This window comes from Python bivittatus, unplaced genomic scaffold (genome assembly GCF_059951505.1).
Source record: "Python bivittatus isolate LINGU-HERP-01145 unplaced genomic scaffold, Pbiv_v1 ctg000080_np1212, whole genome shotgun sequence".
Taxonomy (NCBI): domain Eukaryota; kingdom Metazoa; phylum Chordata; class Lepidosauria; order Squamata; family Pythonidae; genus Python; species Python bivittatus.
Genome location: NW_028277035.1, coordinates 26,179,313 through 26,199,869, shown reverse-complemented (window position 1 = coordinate 26,199,869; position 20,557 = coordinate 26,179,313). Strand labels below are relative to the sequence as shown.

Below are 20,557 nucleotides of genomic sequence, written 5' to 3'. Positions count from 1 at the left end.
TGCCCCATTTAAGTTTTGATAGCACAAAGGATTCTGACACATTTCATTTTACTTGATTCGACCCTTGGCAAAAAATAATTCTTACCTTATAGCAGTTATTACATTTTGCAGGACATTCATGACAAGTGGGCTTACTCTTGATAAGCATTTTGGAATACAGCTTGTATCTTCTGTTTACTGTGTCAGTTGTTTTGACAGAGGGAAATATTTTATTGAATAGCTGTGTTATGGTTTAATTGCATGTGTTTATAACTACAAATTATTGCTTATAGTACAAATCACCTACAGTTTTTTTTCAAACTGACACTTAAAAGATTGAAGTGCACATGTAATATTACATAGTACTATGCTACATTACATTTAAAATGAGTAGAAATTCCAGAGTATATGCTTAAATAATCTCAGTTCCTGAATTTTTGTAATTAGATTATTAGCTTTTCTTTTTGGCCCTGCAGAAAACTTAATTATGCTATCCCGAATTTTTAAGTGGTTGTGATGTCTCATGAATTAAGTTCTCAAATTGGAATGCTGATTTGGTTTCCTAAACAAAAAATGAGGTAGAATAATATTGAATTATTCTGTTACATAAGCAGTTGGCATTTCTAACTAACTTGTGGAATCTCCGTTTGAATTTCTATGCCATATAAAATTGTAGGATTACGAAGTGTGTCCAAATCTCTAAACACATTTGACAGGCTATTTAGCATTCATATTTTTGTTGGCTTTTACAGCTGAATGCAAAAGTTCAGACACCCTTGGTCATAGACATTTCAATGAATCCTTAAATGAAGAGAAGCTGATACAACCTATACATGGTAGAAAGTTAAGCACAACTTCTTGCTGCAAATCTCAGGGCATGTTTACTATTTGTAAGCAGTTGTCTGCAGATTCAGAATAAGAAAACAGTGTATGTGGCAAGCACAGAAGTTTGGACACTCTTTTAATCAGCATTTTTAACATTTCTTTTAGCAGAAATAATGGCTTCCAAACATTTCCTGTAACCAGACACAAGTTTTTTCTTGCTTTTGGATTTTTTCCCCACTATTCCTTCCAGAGATCTTCTAGCTTAGACATTCTTGGGTTTCCTAGCATGCATTGCATGCTTGAGATCTCCCCACAGGTTTTCAGTAATATTCAAGTCTGGGGACTGTACAGACCATTCCAAAACCTTTATTTTTCTCTCCTGTAAGAGCTTCGTGGTATTTCGAAGTATGTTTTAGATTATTGTCCTGCTGAAATATCCAACTTCTTTTCAGCTTCATTTTCTTCACTGGCTGTGGGACATTAGCATGAAGATCAAGATAAACCTCTGCCATAACTGCCTGAAAACTGGACATATCTACAAAACACAACTCACAGATTTCTACAAACTACCTGCTGAAAAATTTAGCTAGCGCTGGAGAAGTTGTCCACAGTGCAACATTCATTATACAAGAATAGTCTGCAAGGGAGAGTTGCCAGATAGAAACTTTTTCTCCAACCTCATCACAAAAGTCATCATCTAAGGTATGCAAAAGAAACCTGAATAGGCCTGAAACATTTTGGAACAATGTGGTTTGGACTGATGAAACAAAAAATTGAACAGCTTGGTGACAACCTCATACATAAGATACATTTGGAGAAAAAGGGTGAAGCGTTCGAAGAAAAGAATACCTTAGCAACCATTAAGCACAAGGTGGCTCTATTATGCTTTGGGATTGTGTGGCAGTCAGTGGCTCAGGAAATATTGTGCAGGTGGAAGGAGGAATGGATTCAACTTAGTATCAACATATAGAAGCTGATGTCCCACACTCAGTGAAGAAACTGAAGCCAAAACAGAAGTTGGCTAGTTCAGCAAGACAGTGATCTGGAACATACAAAAAATAAAGGCTCTAGAATAGCCTGCACAGTCCCCAGACTTGCATATTAGTAAAAATCTGGGGAGATCTCAGAACTTGCAAGGAAACCTATGAATATTTATTGTCTAGAAGAGTTCAATAGGGAAGAGTTGAGAAAAAATTCTAAAAGCAAGAATAGAAACAATCTTAGCTGGCTACAGGAAATACTTGGAAGTTGCTATTTCTGCCAAAGGAAGTATTACAGAGTACTAAATAAAAGGGTGTCCAGACTTCTGCATCTGCCATATTTACTTTCCAATTAGGGATTCACACTTTAGCCAAAGTTGCCTAAACTGTTCTGTACAATTGTATGTGCGCAATATATACTACCATGCAATTGTATTCTGTATTATATTATTCGGTAATAAACATTTAAATGAAGATTTTTGCATTCAGATTTATGGATTATTTATTTTTACTCTACAGTTACATATTTGTTTAGTTATGACTACAAAAGCTCCTTCATTCTTTAAAATGGCTATACTCAATCTTGTGTTAAGTTACATAGATTGAATACTTCCCAGTTGGCTGAATTCACATAACATATCCAAAGAATTCTGGAATGATAAGAGCAGAGATCAAGGGAAATTCTGGAATGATAAGAGGGACATGCATCACAAAAATCTAGAGTCACTGTAGAAGCTCATAGAATCATATGATTCCCTCATGTAATAAATAGTTCATAACCCACAATAGCTGGTTCACATATGAACCATAAACTAACCATATCCCAGCTTAGCACAATGTGTGAATATGATAAATATGTAGAGCGGTGTGCAGTTCTTTCAAGACAAGCCATTTTGGATAGTGAACTTGATGTCACGCTATTAAGTTAATGTCGAGAAGAATTGAGTTTACATTGCAAACTTAATTTTAGCAGCAGAGAAAGACTATTAAAACATTGATCATTGTGTATGTGAACAAAGATATATCAACACACAAGTACATATTTTAAATCTTTGTTTCAGAATCAACTTATACATGAATTCTTAAATAGAACTCTGTGTATAGAAAGATTTGTCTACCATTTCCTATCTTGTATATGTACAGCTGTCTTACATTAAACCCAAATATTGCTGTACTTCAGTATTTTCAAGTCTGCAAAGGCCCTACTTCCTGAAGATGTGCAGATACCTGGACCTGGACCTGAGATCTTTTGCATGCATACTTTGTGTTCTGTCATTTACCTGTGACTAACTTGCTTCTTACATTCTATTGAAATAGTGCTCAGCATTCTTTTGGGACCAAATATGCAAAATAGAGCTTTTGTATCAAATATTTTGTTCTTAGTGTATTTATCTGAAAGAGATTTGTCTTTTTCTCTAAGTCTCCTTACCATTTTCTTTAGTTTTTCCCAATGCATAATAGTCTCAGTGTAATTTATAACATGCTGATAAGTTGAAACTACAAATTTATGATTAACACTTTCAAATGTCAACTGTAAATCATATTTTAGTATTTTAAAAATCAAATCATTTAGTAAGTTAAGTATCATTGGTTTCTTGGATATACTGCCAAAAATGTGTTACTCGTGGGAGTATATTTTTATTATAACCTAAAGATTTCTATATTAATAAAGTTGTGTTTAGGGTTTACTTTAAAGTATTCAGGACATGAGATATTTTCAATTACCTGATGAAAACGATGATTAGAATATTTCAAGAATGACATTTTTATAAGGAATAACTAAGAAAGATGCTTAGTCTGGCCAAATGATTCAGGTCATTTTACTGTTTAAAGTCTACAGACAATGTGTATCTGTTTCCTCCTGAACCCTGGATGCTGAATGATACCTATATAAAATTGTAAAGTTCATGATGGTGCTTGGCCTCAGCACCATAATAGTTAGTTACTCTTGAAACCAATTAGTAGTTCTGCACCCAGGAGGGAAAGGTATTAGTTTGGATGGAATGAAAACTTTGCACAGAACAATCTGACAGGACATGTAGAAAGGCCATAGAAGGGAGAAGAAAGAAAATGATAGGAATTCCCCAGATGAGTGGCTGATGTGAATGTGCAGAGGAGCAGCAGAAACAGAAATAAGAACCTGAACAAAAACTTGAGGAAATGTGAAACTGAGGAAAGAAGAAAAAGCTTCTCTGAAAAAGACTAGAGTATCTGAGAGAAAACAGGTGCTAATGAGGTTGACCAAGGGTCAGGCAGGCAAAAAGCAAAAACATTTTTTCCCCAGCAGAATAGTGGCTTCTAAAACAAGAACCTTGAGGAAATAGTGAAAAAATATGCACAGAAAAACTAAGGGTGTAATAATGAAGCAAACTTCATATGGAGCCTATGATATGAAATTGTATGCTAGGTAGAAAAAGTACAGGCTGGCTAATTCAGCATTTTTAAAGGCATTCTTTTGCTATAATTTGGCAGCCCTAAATGTGTGGTAAATGAGCTGAATCTTACATTCTGGCTTGAATTAAATTGAAAGTTACTTGATTTTAGACTATTTTTAGTCTTAATATAAACATTCTAATCTTAATATTGAATTCATATCTCTGGAACTCATTCGTAAAGAGCACTGCTTACTATGTGAATGTTTTGCTTAGCTCTTTTAAGTTTGTTCACTAAATTTTCCATTTGTATATCAGTCACAAATTAAATTAAAACATCTAATCAGAGACAAAGTTGTGCCAAACTTGAAATACAGGACATTCAGTACAGTTGAATTATAGGATTTGCTTCTAGGACTGCAAATGTAAGTGTATATTCATGGAAGACTATCATTCTGAAATCAGTGGACCATGTCAAATATTTTTATAACTAAAGGCATAGGATTATTAATGTGAATAATGTGCTGTATCTTCAGAGAAGACTATTGTAACATTTCATCTTGTGTTAGACTTCTAAAACTAAAAGTTATATGCTAATAAAAGTATTTTTCCTCAGATGTGATGCTGATCCATCAGCCTTGGCTAACTATGTTGTGGCTCTGGTCAAAAAAGACAAGCCAGAGAAAGAACTGAAGGCTTTCTGTGCTGATCAGCTAGATGTATTTCTGCAAAAAGGTACAGTTGTGTATCTTTATTAATAACATATTGTGAATATACCAGATAAGAATTTTTCCATTATAAATCTGAATTATAAATAATAGACATTATGGTAGTGATTTACATATTTTATAATATCTAATATTGCTGATTAGTGCACTGTTACTTTTCTTTTAAAAATATTTTAGAGTATATAATTTACCTAAAGAGCTTCAGTTGTTAGGCAGATTAGAAACATACTAATAAGGGCAAATACGTAAATGCCTGTACCAGAACATCTCATTGTCTTCATGGGTAATGGGTATACAGGTCAGGAAGCCACAGACTGGTTCCAGGAGTGAGACAAGGCTGTATACTCTCTCCTTATTTATTCAGTCTATACGCTGAATATACATTAAGGGAAGTGGGATTGGAAGAAGATGGCTATGGGTTTGAAATTGGAGGAAGAAACATCAGTAACCTGTGCTGTGCTGATTCCACTACTCTGATAGCTGAAAATGCAAAGGATCTGCAAGCTCTAGTGATAAAAGTCAAGGAGCACAGTGAAAAAATGGGACTAAAATTAATTATAAAGAAGACCAAACTAATGACAACAGGTACAACAGCCAGCCTTAGATATGACAATGAAGATATCAAAGTGGTAGATATATTCTGCCTTTTAGGATCTACCATCAAGAGTAAAGGAATAAGCAGTCAAGAAATATGCCATATACTTGGTAGACCAGCTATGAAGGCTTTGGAAAAGATATTCAGATGTTGTGGTGTGTCTATACCTTCAAAGATCAGAATAGTGGAAGTGATGGTATTCCTTGTGACACTTTATGGAAATGAAAGTTGGACTTTGAAGAATCAGGATAGAAAGAGTATTAACACTTTCAAACTTTGGTGTTAGAGAAGACTCTTGAGAATACTGTGGATAGTCAAGAAAACAAACAAAAGGAACATCGAAAAAAATCAACCCAGAAGGCACAAATGGCCAGCCTCAAATTATCTTACTTTTGGACACATCATGGAAAAACCTAGCTCTCTGGAGAAGACTCTAATGCTGGGAAAGGTGGAAGAACAGAGAAGTAGAAGACAACCAGCAGCAAAGTGGATGGACTCAGTTACAGTGGTGATGGATCCACTGTTAGAAGACCTGAAGGACCAAATTAAGGACAGATCATCATTGAGAAAATCTGTGTGGTCACTAAGAGTCAACACCACCTTGATGACAGATAATCAATGCATATAAATGCCTGATCCACTCTACAAAATGTTGGTACTAAATTATATGGAAATTTGGTCCAGGTGGGTTAGGCCTTCCAGATTTAAATTTACATTTTGATGCTTGCTGTCTGGTATGGATGAAGAAGCGGGTGACTTTAGAAAAAAAGAGGTTATTGGAGCTAGAAGGACATGATTTAAGATTTGGGTGGCATGGATATTTATGGTATGACAAAGTGAAAGTTAGTAAAAGTTAATATTGATTTTAAGAATCATTTTATTAGACATGCCATATTGAGAGTCTGGAACAGATGTAAGGTAAGATTGTCTTCAAAAATCCCTTTGTGGTTGTCACCCCAGGAAGCTTTCTATAGAAGAGAAATGACAAACAACCAGGGTTGACATATGCAAATTTATTATTTTTTTCTGATGGAGAGCCTAATCTGAAGAAGAGAGAAGAATTAGAATTGGAAGGTCATAGTTGCCAATGGTTTACCTACACATAGCTGTTGGTAAGATTTAAATTGGATAAGAAAAGTTATGAATTTACCTTGGAGAAAACAGTTTGAATATGCTTTATGTACTAATGATGAACATCTTATTGCTAAAATGTATAAATTTCTGTTAAAGATGAATTTGAAAGATGAATCTGTTAAAGACTATGTTTAAATGGGCAAAAAACTTTAGATATAATATAATGCTGGATCAGTGGGAAAATATATGGAATAAAGGTTTGTTTACTCTAAATTATATCTTAAAAGAAAATTTCTATAAAATGTATCATTGGTATTTGACGCTGGATAAACTGTTTAAGATGTATAAAGGAATCTCAAATGTATGTTGGAAATGCAATCAAGTGTGAAGGCAGTTTTTGTCATGTATGGTGGACTTGTGAAAAAGCTAAGAAATATTGGGATATGATATGTATTTTGATTCAAAAAATCTTAAAATGGATATACAATCGAAACCAGAGACCTTTCTTTTAGGTATGGTGGACAAACAGATAGGAAGAAAATATGGAAATTTGTTTCTTTATAAGATAATGGCAGTGAGACTTTTATACGTCCAAAAATGGAAGGATCTGCAAATACCTACAGCTGAAGAATGGATTTTGAAATTAATGGAATTGGTGAAGATGGCGAAACTGACTACTTTGATTAAAGAAAGGACATTGTCTAGCTTTGTTTCTGTTTGTGAACTACTCTTGGACTTTTTACTTGATTCACAAAAAATGAAATTTTGATTTTGGGATTTGATGACTGATTTATTCTGTACCTGTAGAAATATCTTGAATTCTTCTTTTTATGTTTTTGCTGATATAGACTTATTTTGTAATTTTTTAAAAATGTTGGAGTAAAGGATAGTTTTTATTTTGTGAATTTTTAGATATTGCAGTAAGAGGTGAATTTATTTTATACTTAAACCTGTACCAAAGAAAGTTGGAAGTTACTTTTTTTTCTTTTTTTTCTCTCGTTATTTTTTTCTCTCTTTTCAATCTTTTTGTGTTTTACTTTTTTCCTGAAACTCAGTAAAAACAATTATTTAAAAAAGGGAAATTTGCTCCAGCTGGGTGGCAGCACCTAGTCAGCCTTTGCTCATCTTAAAAAGCGAAGCAGAATTACACTTAGTTACTACTTGGATGGGAGACCACCGGGAACACAGGGCTGTAGACTAGACCAAAAATTTTTTTTAAAAAAACAACCCTTAAAAGATGGCAATGGCAAAAACATTTAAATGTCATAAGATTTCGACAAAATATTAAATAAAGTGCTGTAATTTCAGTCACAAAATACTGGCTTTGTTCAGATGCAGCTTTCCCTCTGATTCCCATAATAAGAATAGCTCTTCCTGATCAAGGCAAGGCCCATCTTACTCTAGCATACAGTAGGTCTGGTTGTCTAAGTTTGGAGAACCTATTGGGGCAGAATATGTCAGTGTGCATCTACTTCCCGTCTGTAGCTGTAACATGGATGGGGAAGGTGGAAGCAAGCCACTGTATCTCCACCTCCCAACGTTGGTCCAAACTGAAAACAGAACCTACCTTGTCTATGCTATATAAGGAGGCTAGGATGATTGTTAAGACTTGTGATTTCTTCCAAAAAAGGTAATGTCGCATAAGTTGGGAATTTGTGATGAAACTATATAACATTAGATATGCTTTTGTTTAAAATAAAATTGGTGGCATTTGCCAAAATGCAGGAGAATATTTGTTTGTTGCGTACTAAAGAATGCCACAGTTCAGGTCAATGGGAAAAAATCTAAAATTTCACCATGGCACCCCTGAATTTAATATTTTTTTTCCCCAGTAGGCTAAAAGCCTAGTGCCTTGAAGAAATTATGCTGGTTTCAAAATGAAATTTATACCATCATCTTCACCACACAGAATTATCTCCTAATGTATTCTTAATATAATTTTAAGAACATGAGCCTCAAATCTGAACAACTATTTTAGGCATAATCAAGGGCATGGCAAGCATGCAATATTTAATTTTTCAAATTCAAATGTCAAGTCTCTTGATCACATCACAATTTATGTCTGAAACAGTGTGGTAATAATCCTTCTGTTGTTGGAAAAACGAGTTCAGGATTCTTTCAGTTATTGGGATTTAATTGGTCTGGAGAAAAAAAAGACAACTGTATTTAATACAAAACTAGAAAGTTAGATTCATTAGGAAAGTGATTAATTTTCTTTGTCTCCCACAGAAACATCAGGTTTTGTTGATAAACTGTTCGAAAGCCTATATACTAAGGATTATCTAGTTCCTAATGAACCAGCAAAACCAGAATTGAAGCCTAATCAAGGAAAAGAAGAAATCAAAGAGGAGGTAATGGTAAGTTTTTCAGTATAAGTTCCTTGATGCTCAGAGCAGTCCTCTGCAAGTTCATTCAGAATTAATCCCTATAGTGTTCATTGAACATACTCTAAGGTGGTTATGCATAAGATAGACAGGTTGAAGAACATCACTCAGAAGTAAGCCCCACTGAAATGTAATGGGATTTATTCCCAGGTAAGTTAGTGTAACAGTATTGCCTTATTCTAGTTTTACTTGATATCTGATGTATAGTTTCCTTTAATTTCTGAAGTAAATAGGATTTACTATGTATAATCCCTAGTTTGCTGCTCTGAGGTATAATGTGTGTTTAGACAGAATTATCAGTTATGTCTTTGATGCTTAATAAAGCTGGCTGAAGCTAAATATTGTTGAATTCCCCATGCTTTGGAAAAGAAATGTTTGTGGATAGCTTTTAATTTGCTGTCAGTTTTTGCTTTAAAAACCAACTGTCCATGTCTTCTGCTTTTGTAGAAAACGATACAAACCATTGATCAAAAGTTGCCATGCAGGAAAGTGCAGATATTGATATATATATGTGTGTGTGTGTGATTATCTGTTTTGATTCCAGCCAGTTAAACTTCCAGCATTGTGAGTTAAGGTCAAGGTCATTATAATTGTGACAGCGATCTTACCTAGGGATTAATTATAAGAATATTACACTATAATTGGAAGATATATGCTTCTATTCATATGTGCCTGGGTATAAGATGTATAATTTAAGATTAACAGAGATTTTGTTACTTCTAGTGATAATGCTATTATTACCTGTAATATAATGCTAAGTGAGTGAAATAAATATTGATATTTTTGAGAAGAAATGTATGTGAAATATGTTTCAGACATTTCTGCTAGAGGCTACATAATTTTACCCTACAAACAGTGTATTGCCCCTTCTGATGTTAGAGCATGGATAGTTAGCCTGTTGCACAAATTATGTAAGGGAGACAGTCAGTGAGAACTTATGGTACACTAATCAGAATTAGGAAGACTAATTGCTTTTTATTATATGGTGTGCTAGAATTGTGCATACTTATTTTGTGAATGTGCTTGATTAGTTAGGCATGTGCTATGTTTGCCAAGCAAGTTTGCTGCCATGTTAATTACCTTTTTTTGTTATACAAAATAGTTTGTTTTCCAATTCCTTTGTGGAGAAATTCAGGATATCTCAGTAGTAAAGGGAAATTTCTCATAATGCATAGAATTTACATGTTTGTAGAACTCTGTAGGGAGCCAGTATATGCTGCTTGATGTGTTGGGGCACTTAATATCATGTGTAGTAATTTATAATGGAATGTCTCTGTTCTCTGAAGATATTCTACCATTTGCTTTCTTTTGGCTCTTTAACAAGGATGCATGAAAAGTTCCTTGCAAGGATTGTTACATGCATGAAATAGCTAACATTGGTTGGCTCATACTTGGACCAGAATGTATGTTTTGCCTGAACATGGATGGACCTTGAACATGCATGTTCCAGCATGAAAACAACAAGGAAAGTGTAAAGCCAATAGTACTGTTGCTGCCAGCAAGGGGAAAAAAAGTGCCGGAAAAATGGGGGAGGTATTAACTACTCAGGGAAAGCCATTTGTCCGGTGTGGGTTAGTTGAATAATAAAACAGCAGTTATGATAAAGGAAGAAGCTGTGAAGGTCAAAGAAGCAGGTGGCTGGGTGGACCAATTAGGTATGCTATGCTTGAATTTAAGTTTAGTGGCAGGGAATGAAAGGCAGGCAGGCTGGCACACAGCGTGAAGAGGGAAAGTAAGACACAGGACACCATCCTCCTACTCACCTCTTTAGGTTTTTCTTGGATAAAACCCAGAACATGGCCATGGTTTGGCTGAACCAAGACCCTGGCTTAGAACTGTCTACTGAACCTCTGAGCCACAAAGCTGATGTGATATCAGATAGTTTTCAGTGCTGCATTTAGTGTCCTTTTATATTTGTATTTTTATTTATACAACATTAATATTTTATAGATGCTAAATATTGTGTTAAAGAACATTGATTCTTCCTATTTCACAAGTTAGTCTAGAATAGTGCAAAAGCTTACTCTCATCCTGCTTGTAATCCCTTCATTCTGTCATAATGGCTTGTATTTTGTTTGTTTGATTACCAGGGCAGAGTCTGCCATTTTAAAGATTGTACTGTTCATAACACAATGGATGTTTTATTTAGGAGTAAATGTAATTGGGAAAATAACATGTGTTATGTTAAGATTAATGTGTTTTTAACTCAGGCAGACTGTCTCTATTACGTTTGAGAACTCTGCTATACTTAGATAAGGTCAAGTGAGAGATGATATCTTTGTATCACTTAGTCCTCCTCTCATACATGCAGTGATTTTTCTGCCTCCTAAATTCTGCTCAAATTATTCATTAGGACAATTTCACTTGAATTTAAGACAAATTTTGACTTTCTGGAGATAATTTAGGGACAGATCGTCATGGAGAAAATATGTGGTTGCTAAGAGTTGACACCAATTTGATGGTACATAATCAAATAATCTTTTGCTAACTTTCTTGCACAAATAAATTCAGGAAAATATTATACAGGCAGTCCCTGGGTTAAGAATGCCCTCTTTGCAGATGACCCATAGTTAAGAACAGAGCCTATTGTAGCAAAATTCAAGTTAAATATACAATGGTTCGAGTTAATTACACAATACTACTTATACAGCATTATACAATAATACTGTTTTAGCTTATATACAAATTTGATTTAAGGACAGACCTTGGGAACTGAACTTGTTCTTAAACTGGGGACTACCTGCACAGCGGCAAAAGCTGGTATGCTACGCATTCTATCCAGACCATCTTTGTTACAGTTCAGAAAGTGCAGTTCTTCTGCTTACAAAGACTTACGCTCCAAAATAAATTTCCATTGAAAAGCTGAAGCACACTGTTTATGATAGGGTCTTTGTAGGGAGGGGGTTTATAGATCTTATAAATTAATAAATATATTTGTTTTCACTATGAGTAATGCTAATTTTAAAACACTATGGGGGCATAATTTTCTAATGTTCACTACAATATGAGCAGAAGCATTGTACAAAGGCATAGCTGCTATCTTCTTAATGTCTTTGCTTACTTTACCATACTTTGGTTTGTGCTAAAAGCATTTAAAAGGAACAGAGTAGTGAAAGACTGAATGAAATATAAGCATCTGTTGAAGTTGTCACTTTGGATATCAACATTATCTAAATGAATACGATGATAAAATGATAAAAAGCATTTGAAAGGGTGCTTTACATAGTTCTAGTTTGTCTTCTGGTTCATAAATAAAATCTAAAAGATGCATGCAAAAGTTTAGTATATTTCAATAAATCCCTAAGTGAATCAATCTTGACACAGTGTCTACATGGTGCAAAATTAAACATAACATGATTCTGCAAGTTTCAGCACGTATTTGCAATTTACTTGCAAATTTTAAGGTTCAAAATAAAACAGTGGAAGGGTGCAGAAGTTTGGATGCTGTTTTAATCAGTGTTTTACAGTGTTTCTTTTGGCAGAAATAACAGCTTCCAACATTTCCTGTAGCCAGCTAGTTTTTCTGTTCTGGTTTCCTGCTACTTCTTGAAGAGTTCTTCTAGCTTAGAAATATTCTTGGGTCTCCTAGCATGAACTGCATGTTTGAGAACTCCACACAGATTTTCACTAATATTTAAGCCTGGGACTGTGCAGGCCTTTCTAAATTCTTTTTCTTTCCTGTAAGTACTTCGTATTGATTTGGAGGTATGCTTCAGATCATTGTTTTTCTGAAATATCCAACCTCTGTTTCAGCTACATTTTTTTCATTGACGTGGGATATTCTATGATATTTGGTTGAATCCATTCCTATTTCCTATGCCGCTGACTGCCACACAACCTAAAAGTGTAATAGAGCCACTCCTGTGCTTAGTGGTTGCCAAGGTGTTCGTTCATTCATTCATTCATTCATTTCATAGCTTTGGGTCAAGTCTTAAGTCCTGGTGACTACACAGACAAGTCCGTGCTGGTTTTTTGGCAACATTTTTCAAAAGTAGCTTGCCATTGTCTTCTTCCAATGGCTGAAAAAGAGTGGCTTGGTACCTAAGGGAGGACTAGGGCTAATGGTTTCCTGGTACCTAGCCCATTGCCTTTAATCACTATATCAAACTAGCTCTTTTTTCTTTTTAATTTCTGATTTTTTTTATTTAAATGCTTTACTCTTTCTCCCCTACCCCATTGTAGGTTGCCAAACTGTTCCATTTTTATTTCAGCAGGTAGTTTGCAATATTTTTGGATTCTGTTTTGCAGATTTGATCAGTTTTGCAGCAGGTCCTGGTCTTCCAGGTCCCATGTAACTTCCATTTTTTAACTAAGTGCTTCACAATTGAAATTGACGGCTGGAAGTATTAAAGTTATCTTCTGCTTCATAAGAGTGAATTATCTTCATTTTAATTTGCTTGGAGGTTCCCATGGTTGTTAGAGAAGAAAAACCATCACAGCCTGAAAGGCTAGAAGGGTCAAAGTATTTGTTAATCATGGTATTGTAGATTCTTAGTTGAATGCTGTTCAGTGAATCTGATGTGTTTGGTAGAATAAAGCAATTTTGTTTTAAGGGCAGCTTTGAAATAAGTAAAAAATGAAAATGTAAATTTTAAAAACTTAAACTATTTGATTTATAAATTTGTATTTCAAGATTTTCAAGGCTGATGTACACGTTCCATAAGCTAGCAACAACTTATCCCCATAAAAGTAAGAGATATAGTGTAACATCATTTTTTGAAGTTCCGGATCAGAAATTTGGGGCTTACCATTATCTTCATGGAGAACACTAGTTTCTGAAGTATGCAAATCTGTTATGGACCCCTAGCTTCCACTCTTTTCCGTTGTAGTTTTCAAAATTGAAGCAGTAACTCAAGAAAGAAAAAGTGGTTTGTTTTGTGCAGAGAACACATTGTGAGTTTGATTGGACCTGTTCTGGGTAGTTGCAGGCATGCTTGTTCCAGGTTTCAGGCAGAATTCCAGACACTCTTGCAGGATGAATAAGACAAGGATGGTGCACCTTCCTCTTCCACCATGCCTGCTTTCTCTTTCTCCTTCTAGTAATTCCAGTCCCTTTCTCAAGCTTTCTTTCATTGCTGCTGCCACCATACTTGAATTCAACCACAGCACCAGCCAACAAAAAGAACCCATGCCCATCCCATTCCTAAGTGTCTTAGCATATTCCTTCCCTTCACTGCTACTGTCACCACACCTGGATTTCAAGTACAGCATAATGGTACTGGAATACCCACCCCTTCCCCCCAATCTTCTTTTCTCCCCCTACCCTGCTGGTCCATGCCACTGGTTTGCTTTTTGACTATTGTCTCCTATCCCAGAACAACCCTTGTGCCCAGAACATATGTGTTCTTTGTCTGTACCCACACTAAACATGCATGTTCCAAGTCTGGGTCTGAACAGATCACATGCTGTTTTGTGCACAGAATGGTTCATACATGGAACATTTTACATAACCCTATAGTAATCTATTCTGATTTAATAGAAGAAATGCTGCAAACTATGTGTGCTACACGTTTATATACATTTATAACAATTTCAATTATGTATGTATGTATATACATATCACTTTAATTTTTTTCCTAATGCTAGCATCTGTTGATTATTTTTAGGCCAATAAGTGGTTCTGTGTTACAGTTATTGCTTTGTGTCTCCCATATCACTTTGTGTGAGATGGGCGGCTATATAAATATGATAAATAAATAATAAAATACCATTGTGGTTTATTTGATAAATAATATTCATCTTTGTTCTTAGACATTTCAGGAATCTTTCGAAGAAGAGCGAGAGGGCAAAAAGAAGAAATACACTAGCCCACAGAAAAATCGTTCAGATTCTAATGAACAAAGGTTTGTGTTTATTCATAACTGAAAGGGGGTATTACCTCCTTTTTATTATTCTTAGATTGTCTTGCTATACATTCTGATTAAGTTAAATATGATTCACTTGCAACATTGGATCTGCTGTGCTCACTGATTCAAATGGTTGCTGTGTGACAGGAATATTTTTTTCATCTGTGCTGATACATCTGATTGACATTTATGAAATATTACAATCTTTACCAGTACAAGATACTTTTGGAGGGCATTTGTTTTTAGAATAGCGCATCTACCAGGCGTACTGAACGTCTAGTCCTTCTAACTAGTAGTGGAAAATGATTATATTTGCTATCTCTTTTTTTGTTTGTGTTTTTCTTGAAGCTTAGAGTTTCACACATTGATTTTTGTAAAAAAAAAAAAAAATTGTATTGTTACATCTTATCTTATTGTTACATTTTAATGTTTTAAACACTTTAGGTTGTTTGTAAATCTTAATTTTTTCATTTTTGTTTTTTAAATAGAACTAGAGAAAGAAAAAGAGATGATGGCAAATGGAGAGACTACGATAGATACTATGATAGGAATGACTTATACAGAGACAAATATGACTGGCGAAGGGGAAGAAGTAAGAGTCGCAGTAAAAGCAGAGGGCTAAGCCGAAGTCGGAGCCGCAGTAGAGGTAAAAGCAAAGACCAGGATACAAACAAAGACAGGGATGCCAGCAGAAATATTGGTGAGTTGCTATTATACCAAGTAAGACATTATGTGGAAACAGATTAAAAAGCATGCTTTTAATGGAGAGAGAGAGAGAGAGAAAGAGTTTCATCTAATTCTGATAAATCATTAGAATTGATTTAGAAAATAGCAGGTTACATACTGCTCTGTAAAGTGCCTTAATCCAGGGAATTATTTAAATTTGTTCTCAAGTATATTCTGATAGATCAGTGCCTTCTGTTATACTCTGCCTATTGCTAGATCAGTTGCTATTCTGAATTACACCTCTTTCAGCAAAGAGGTAATGGATATTACTTATTTCTAAATAATCCCTACTCCTTTAAATTGCATTTATGTCATTATGGTAAAATAGTATTTTAGAAAAAAACTCTTAATAATTGAAATCATTTGTATAAGAACACAGTTTTTGTTTCTGAAAGAAATGTCTATAAACTCTATGCAATGACCCTGACTGTACAGTTATGCTACTGTCAAAAGTGTGACTTAGCAGTATTTGAAGATTTTAACTGAACAATAATAAATTATAATGTTAATTTTTTATGCAGAATCATGACATCTCAAAAAAACTGTGGAAGAGAGTGTAAACTTACTTCAGTTTATTATGAATTTTCAAACAGATCACAGAGAGCGAGCCAAATTCAAGTGTGAAAGAAGTAACATGGAGAGTTCATACAACCCTGTGTCTTTGTCTTCCATAAATTCAGCTGAGCAGTATTCCTCTGGAGCACAGTGTATTCCTAGTGCTGTTACTGTGATTGCACCTGCTCACCATCCTGAAAACACAACAGAAAGCTGGTCAAACTACTATGGCAATCATTCTGCACCTAATTCATTTGGCAGGAATGTTCCACCAAAAAGGCGCTGTCGAGATTATGATGGTAAGTGATGCTTCTGCTTGTTCTACTTTCAGTTTTGAATGTTACGTTCAAAACACAACATAAATGAGACTAACATCCTGTAGATTATATATACATTTCTGTGATTAATTGATATCATTCTACTTAAGTGACACTGTTTTTGTACTTAATTTAAGAAATGCCTCTTCCAAGTTTGAGATCATAAACAAGATGTCCTCAGTGAGCCTACTTCCATGCTATTATTTACAATTGTTTGCTGTCATATGTCTCCCTGTGGGCCCAATCTGCACAACCACTCAAAAGGAGAGTATAAGACAGGGGAGAATGGCTCCTGTTCTCATTTTTTTGAGATTGACTTGTAGAAGACAAATAGGGAGAAATAAAAAGTGTCCCATGTTGTTGACTCCCTGGGCTGTACTTGTCTGCACCCACAAATATGCTCTATATTTTGATTAATATTCATGTGAAATAACATTTTAATGTCTTATCCTAAATATTATGGAGTGGGGCACGGAGGAGGCTAAGAACTCTCTTTTGTGCATTTTAGAAGATTTTTATTTGATTTCTTCTTTATTATTCTAGAAGAATTGTTCATTTGTATAGAAAAATACTGAAAAGAATTGCAGTTTCTATAAATGGAATCACATGGAAATAAGCATCTACTTTAAGGTAGATGCTTATTTCCATGTGAAACAGAATGGGCTGTATCAAGACCATGCAGTGCCATTGTCCATTGCATTACATAACAAATAGCTTCATTAATGAAAAGTCATTAATAAAACCTCATTTTTTGTATAATAAAACAGTACCACATAGTGTAATGAAAAACGAACTATATAGATATTAGTTACCAGTGTGACAGATGATGATTTTATGTGACTTTATGTGATTTCTTTGTCTTTCTTAATAGAACGAGGATTTTGTGTACTTGGTGATCTTTGTCAGTTTGATCATGGAAATGACCCGCTAGTTGTAGATGAAGTATCTCTGCCAAGCATGATTCCTTTCCCACCACCGCCTCCAGGACTTCCTCCACCTGGAATGCTAATGCCCCCAACTCAAGGTCCAGCTCACAACATGAGAATGCCAGGCCCACAGTTACATCCTCGGCCACCACCACTTGTTAGAATTCCCATACCAAGTAAGATTTTTTTGTAAAATAGTCCTTTAACATAAAGTAGTCAATTATGTATAACAGTAACAATAGCAAATGGGAACAATGCAACATAGTACATTAAAAAAAACATTTTTATGACTGTTATATATCAAAAATTATAAGGCTACAACCTTACATTCATAACTATATAAGATTGCAGCCAAAAAATTAATGTAATCTCTTACTGATATAGAATTTCTATAGATGATATACAGATTCCTATAGATGATATACAGATAAAAGTATGTTGTTGAAGCCTAAGAGAAGAACTTAGAATTTGCTGCATTTTTTACATTTATCAAAATAAAGTTAGTGGCTAAGATTTCTCTCGTGTGTGTGTGTGTGAGAGAGACTCATCCTTATTTGGATCCTGGCTACATTCTGAATCAGGGCTCCAACAAAATAATGTCTAAGGCATATCAAGTGCATTAACAGTTATCCAGTCCTAGTAATCTATGTGGGAACAAAAAATACTGCCAAAGCAGCTAGAAATTTTTCATCATGTTCTCTGAAGATCTGAGAATTAATCTTAAAAACCTCAGGGCTTAGGTGGTGTTCTTATCCATCTTTACTGTCCATGGAAGAAGTCTGCAGAAGGAAAGAATTCTGCAAATGACTATCTTTGGAAATGGTTTGGTCTCTAGAACCATAGTCTGAGTTAAATGGATGTTGGATTACTGACATGTGATAGGTTGCACCTCACAAGGGTTAGTTAAAACCTGTTTTGCCAAGCATGATGAATTTGATTAGAAGGACTTTAAACTGAAACCTGTGGGTACTGGAGACAGAAAGTCCTGAAGACAGATCCTTAGGGGGAAAAAGCTCCATATGCTATAAGAAAAAAATGGGAATGTTGCTGTAATTAAACCTATTAAGCCACTCAGTGAACAGTTAGGAGGAATATTCACTCATAAAGTTGATAGCCTTCATTGTGTTCACTAATGCTTAGACTATGGGAAATAAGATGAATTTGAGCTCTTAGTATGAGAAGATGAATAAGGTTTAATAGTAATAACATTGGGTAAGAATAAGGCAATTAAAGAATATAATTGATTCAAAAGAAAGGGAGAGGAATTGCACTGTTTGTTAAAAGTATTTGCACCTACTGCAGAAAACATCTGCATTAAAATAGTGATGGAATAAGTGGAGGAATGAATAAAATCAGTATAGTTCCTAGAGTCATCTATTGCCTGCTCAACCATAAAAATATGTTAATGCTTACTAGAAGTGATTGCAGACTTTTTTAAAAGGTATGAAGTTGTATCATGAGGAATTTCCATTATTCTGAGATTTGTTGGAAGGTAAATTCTGCCAAATTTGGTCTTCCGGGAAATTTCTGACTTGACATTAACAGTTTTTTACCATCGGGTGGTAGATGAAGGCAGTAGAGGATAGCTATCCTTAACTAGCTAGAGATGCATGGACTTCAGGTAGTTCATGCCTGAAACAAAACATGTATATTTAGTCTGGATATGGACCAAAACATAGTGGCTCTAGGTGGAAGGGCCTTAGGGACAGATGTAAATGGAGGAAAAAGCCAAGCACATTGGTGGCAATGGATGGAGTGAGGGGAAGGTGCTGGAAGATTGGAGACGCACTGAATAGTGCAATGCATCAGTTGGAGGCAAAAGGAGAAGCAGGTGAGGGAAGGCAAGGGGATATTCAACACTGGGACATGGGCAGCTATGAGGAGGCAGAAAAGGTGGGAAATGAAGCTTAGAATCACAGCCCAGAGAGGAGGAAATGCCATGCTGAGAATGCTGAGGAGGAATGGAATGATGCATACCAGCTTTGCCTACTTACTATATAAAATTATTTGGGGGTCCCTCTGTGTTTTGTTTCAGCCAAAACCCAGAACAACAAAAATGTTCTGGGTTTGTTTTTGCCACTCCAAAATGGTTCAGCAGAATGGAATGCAATAGATCTTCCTAATTTGTGTGTACCCCAACTTGGTACTATTAGGGAAACCTAGCAGGAGTTCTTGATGTGAAGAACAGAAATTGAGTGTATTCAATTATGTATCACGGATTTCAAGAAAGTAGATTTTAATACATTTAGAAAAATGGTATGTAGGATTACATGGCACAAGAAGCTGAATAAGTATAGTGTAAGTTTAGTATCTCCTAAAAAGAGATACTAAAACATAAGTGGAGACAATTCCAGCATAAGAAGCCATTGTTGCTGCACAAAAAGCTTAATGAAGATTTATGGGGTGGTGGGAAGGATACAAATAAGAGCAGAAAAGGACAGGTTATCAAGGAGGGCTACAAAGAAGAGAGAAGAAACAGTATTCTACCTACCCAGATATGCTAACAAAGCAGGTAACAAAATAAAAAAGAAGTACTTTTATTTTGGTTTACTCTTTGAGAAGAAAGTAATCCACCTTGCAATTGTAAAAAGGAGAATGAAAGGGCAGGACTGAAGCTTGAAATTGATAGAAACATAATCAGGGAGTACCTGTTTACTTTGGATTTAAATTGTGAAAGTGGGATTAATTACCGTGACAAGAGACAGTTGGACCTTTCCAATTTTATACTTCTGTGAAAAATGTCTAATTATACTTAAAAGAAGTAAAGTTTAATTTCTATTTTAAAACAGACTGATTCATTCTATTCTGTTCTGTTCTGAAAGGTACAGATGCCCTTTGTGCTGTGTAGAAAGTTGTAGATCAACCTGTTTGCTTGAACATGAAATCTTCATGAGATATTAAATATATTTGAAGAACTAACTTTTCAGCTACAATTAGTGTCTCTACCCTGTCAAATACATGGTAAAATAACACATCGAAATATATGAACTCTTAAGCACTGCAGGGGAGATTCTGATCCATGCCCTCATGCAGCCATGAATTTCAGTAGCTTACCTGTATGTCAGATTTATTAGAGTTAAAAGGTAACATCAGGGAAAGAAATCATTCTTTGTAGGATGACTTATAGCAGTAAGTATTGGGTTTATTCATACCCCAAATTGCAAGGTGGAGTGGATAATTTGGAATGGATTTTTATTTCACAGGGCAAAATAGATTACTATAAATGCATTCTGTTCTGAGTGTGTCTCAC

At 35.0% G+C, this 20,557-nt stretch overlaps 1 protein-coding gene across 3 annotated transcripts in view; it reads left to right on the top strand.

The window, feature by feature from the left end:
• RBM27 (RNA binding motif protein 27) overlaps positions 1 to 20,557 on the top strand; it is a 46,261-nt gene that overhangs the window by 1,035 nt on the left and 24,669 nt on the right. Inside the window, exons 2-7 of one of the 3 annotated variants that reach the window (XM_025170550.2) lie at positions 4,773 to 4,891; positions 8,783 to 8,904; positions 14,689 to 14,780; positions 15,272 to 15,483; positions 16,103 to 16,363; positions 17,253 to 17,483. In XM_025170550.2, coding sequence (XP_025026318.1) covers positions 4,773 to 4,891; positions 8,783 to 8,904; positions 14,689 to 14,780; positions 15,272 to 15,483; positions 16,103 to 16,363; positions 17,253 to 17,483 — 1,037 coding nt within the window. Of the gene's footprint in view, positions 1 to 4,772; positions 4,892 to 8,782; positions 8,911 to 14,688; positions 14,781 to 15,271; positions 15,484 to 16,102; positions 16,364 to 17,252; positions 17,484 to 20,557 lie in introns of all 3 variants that reach the window. The other 2 variants (XM_007434286.4, XM_007434285.4) reach the window with 2 other exon arrangements.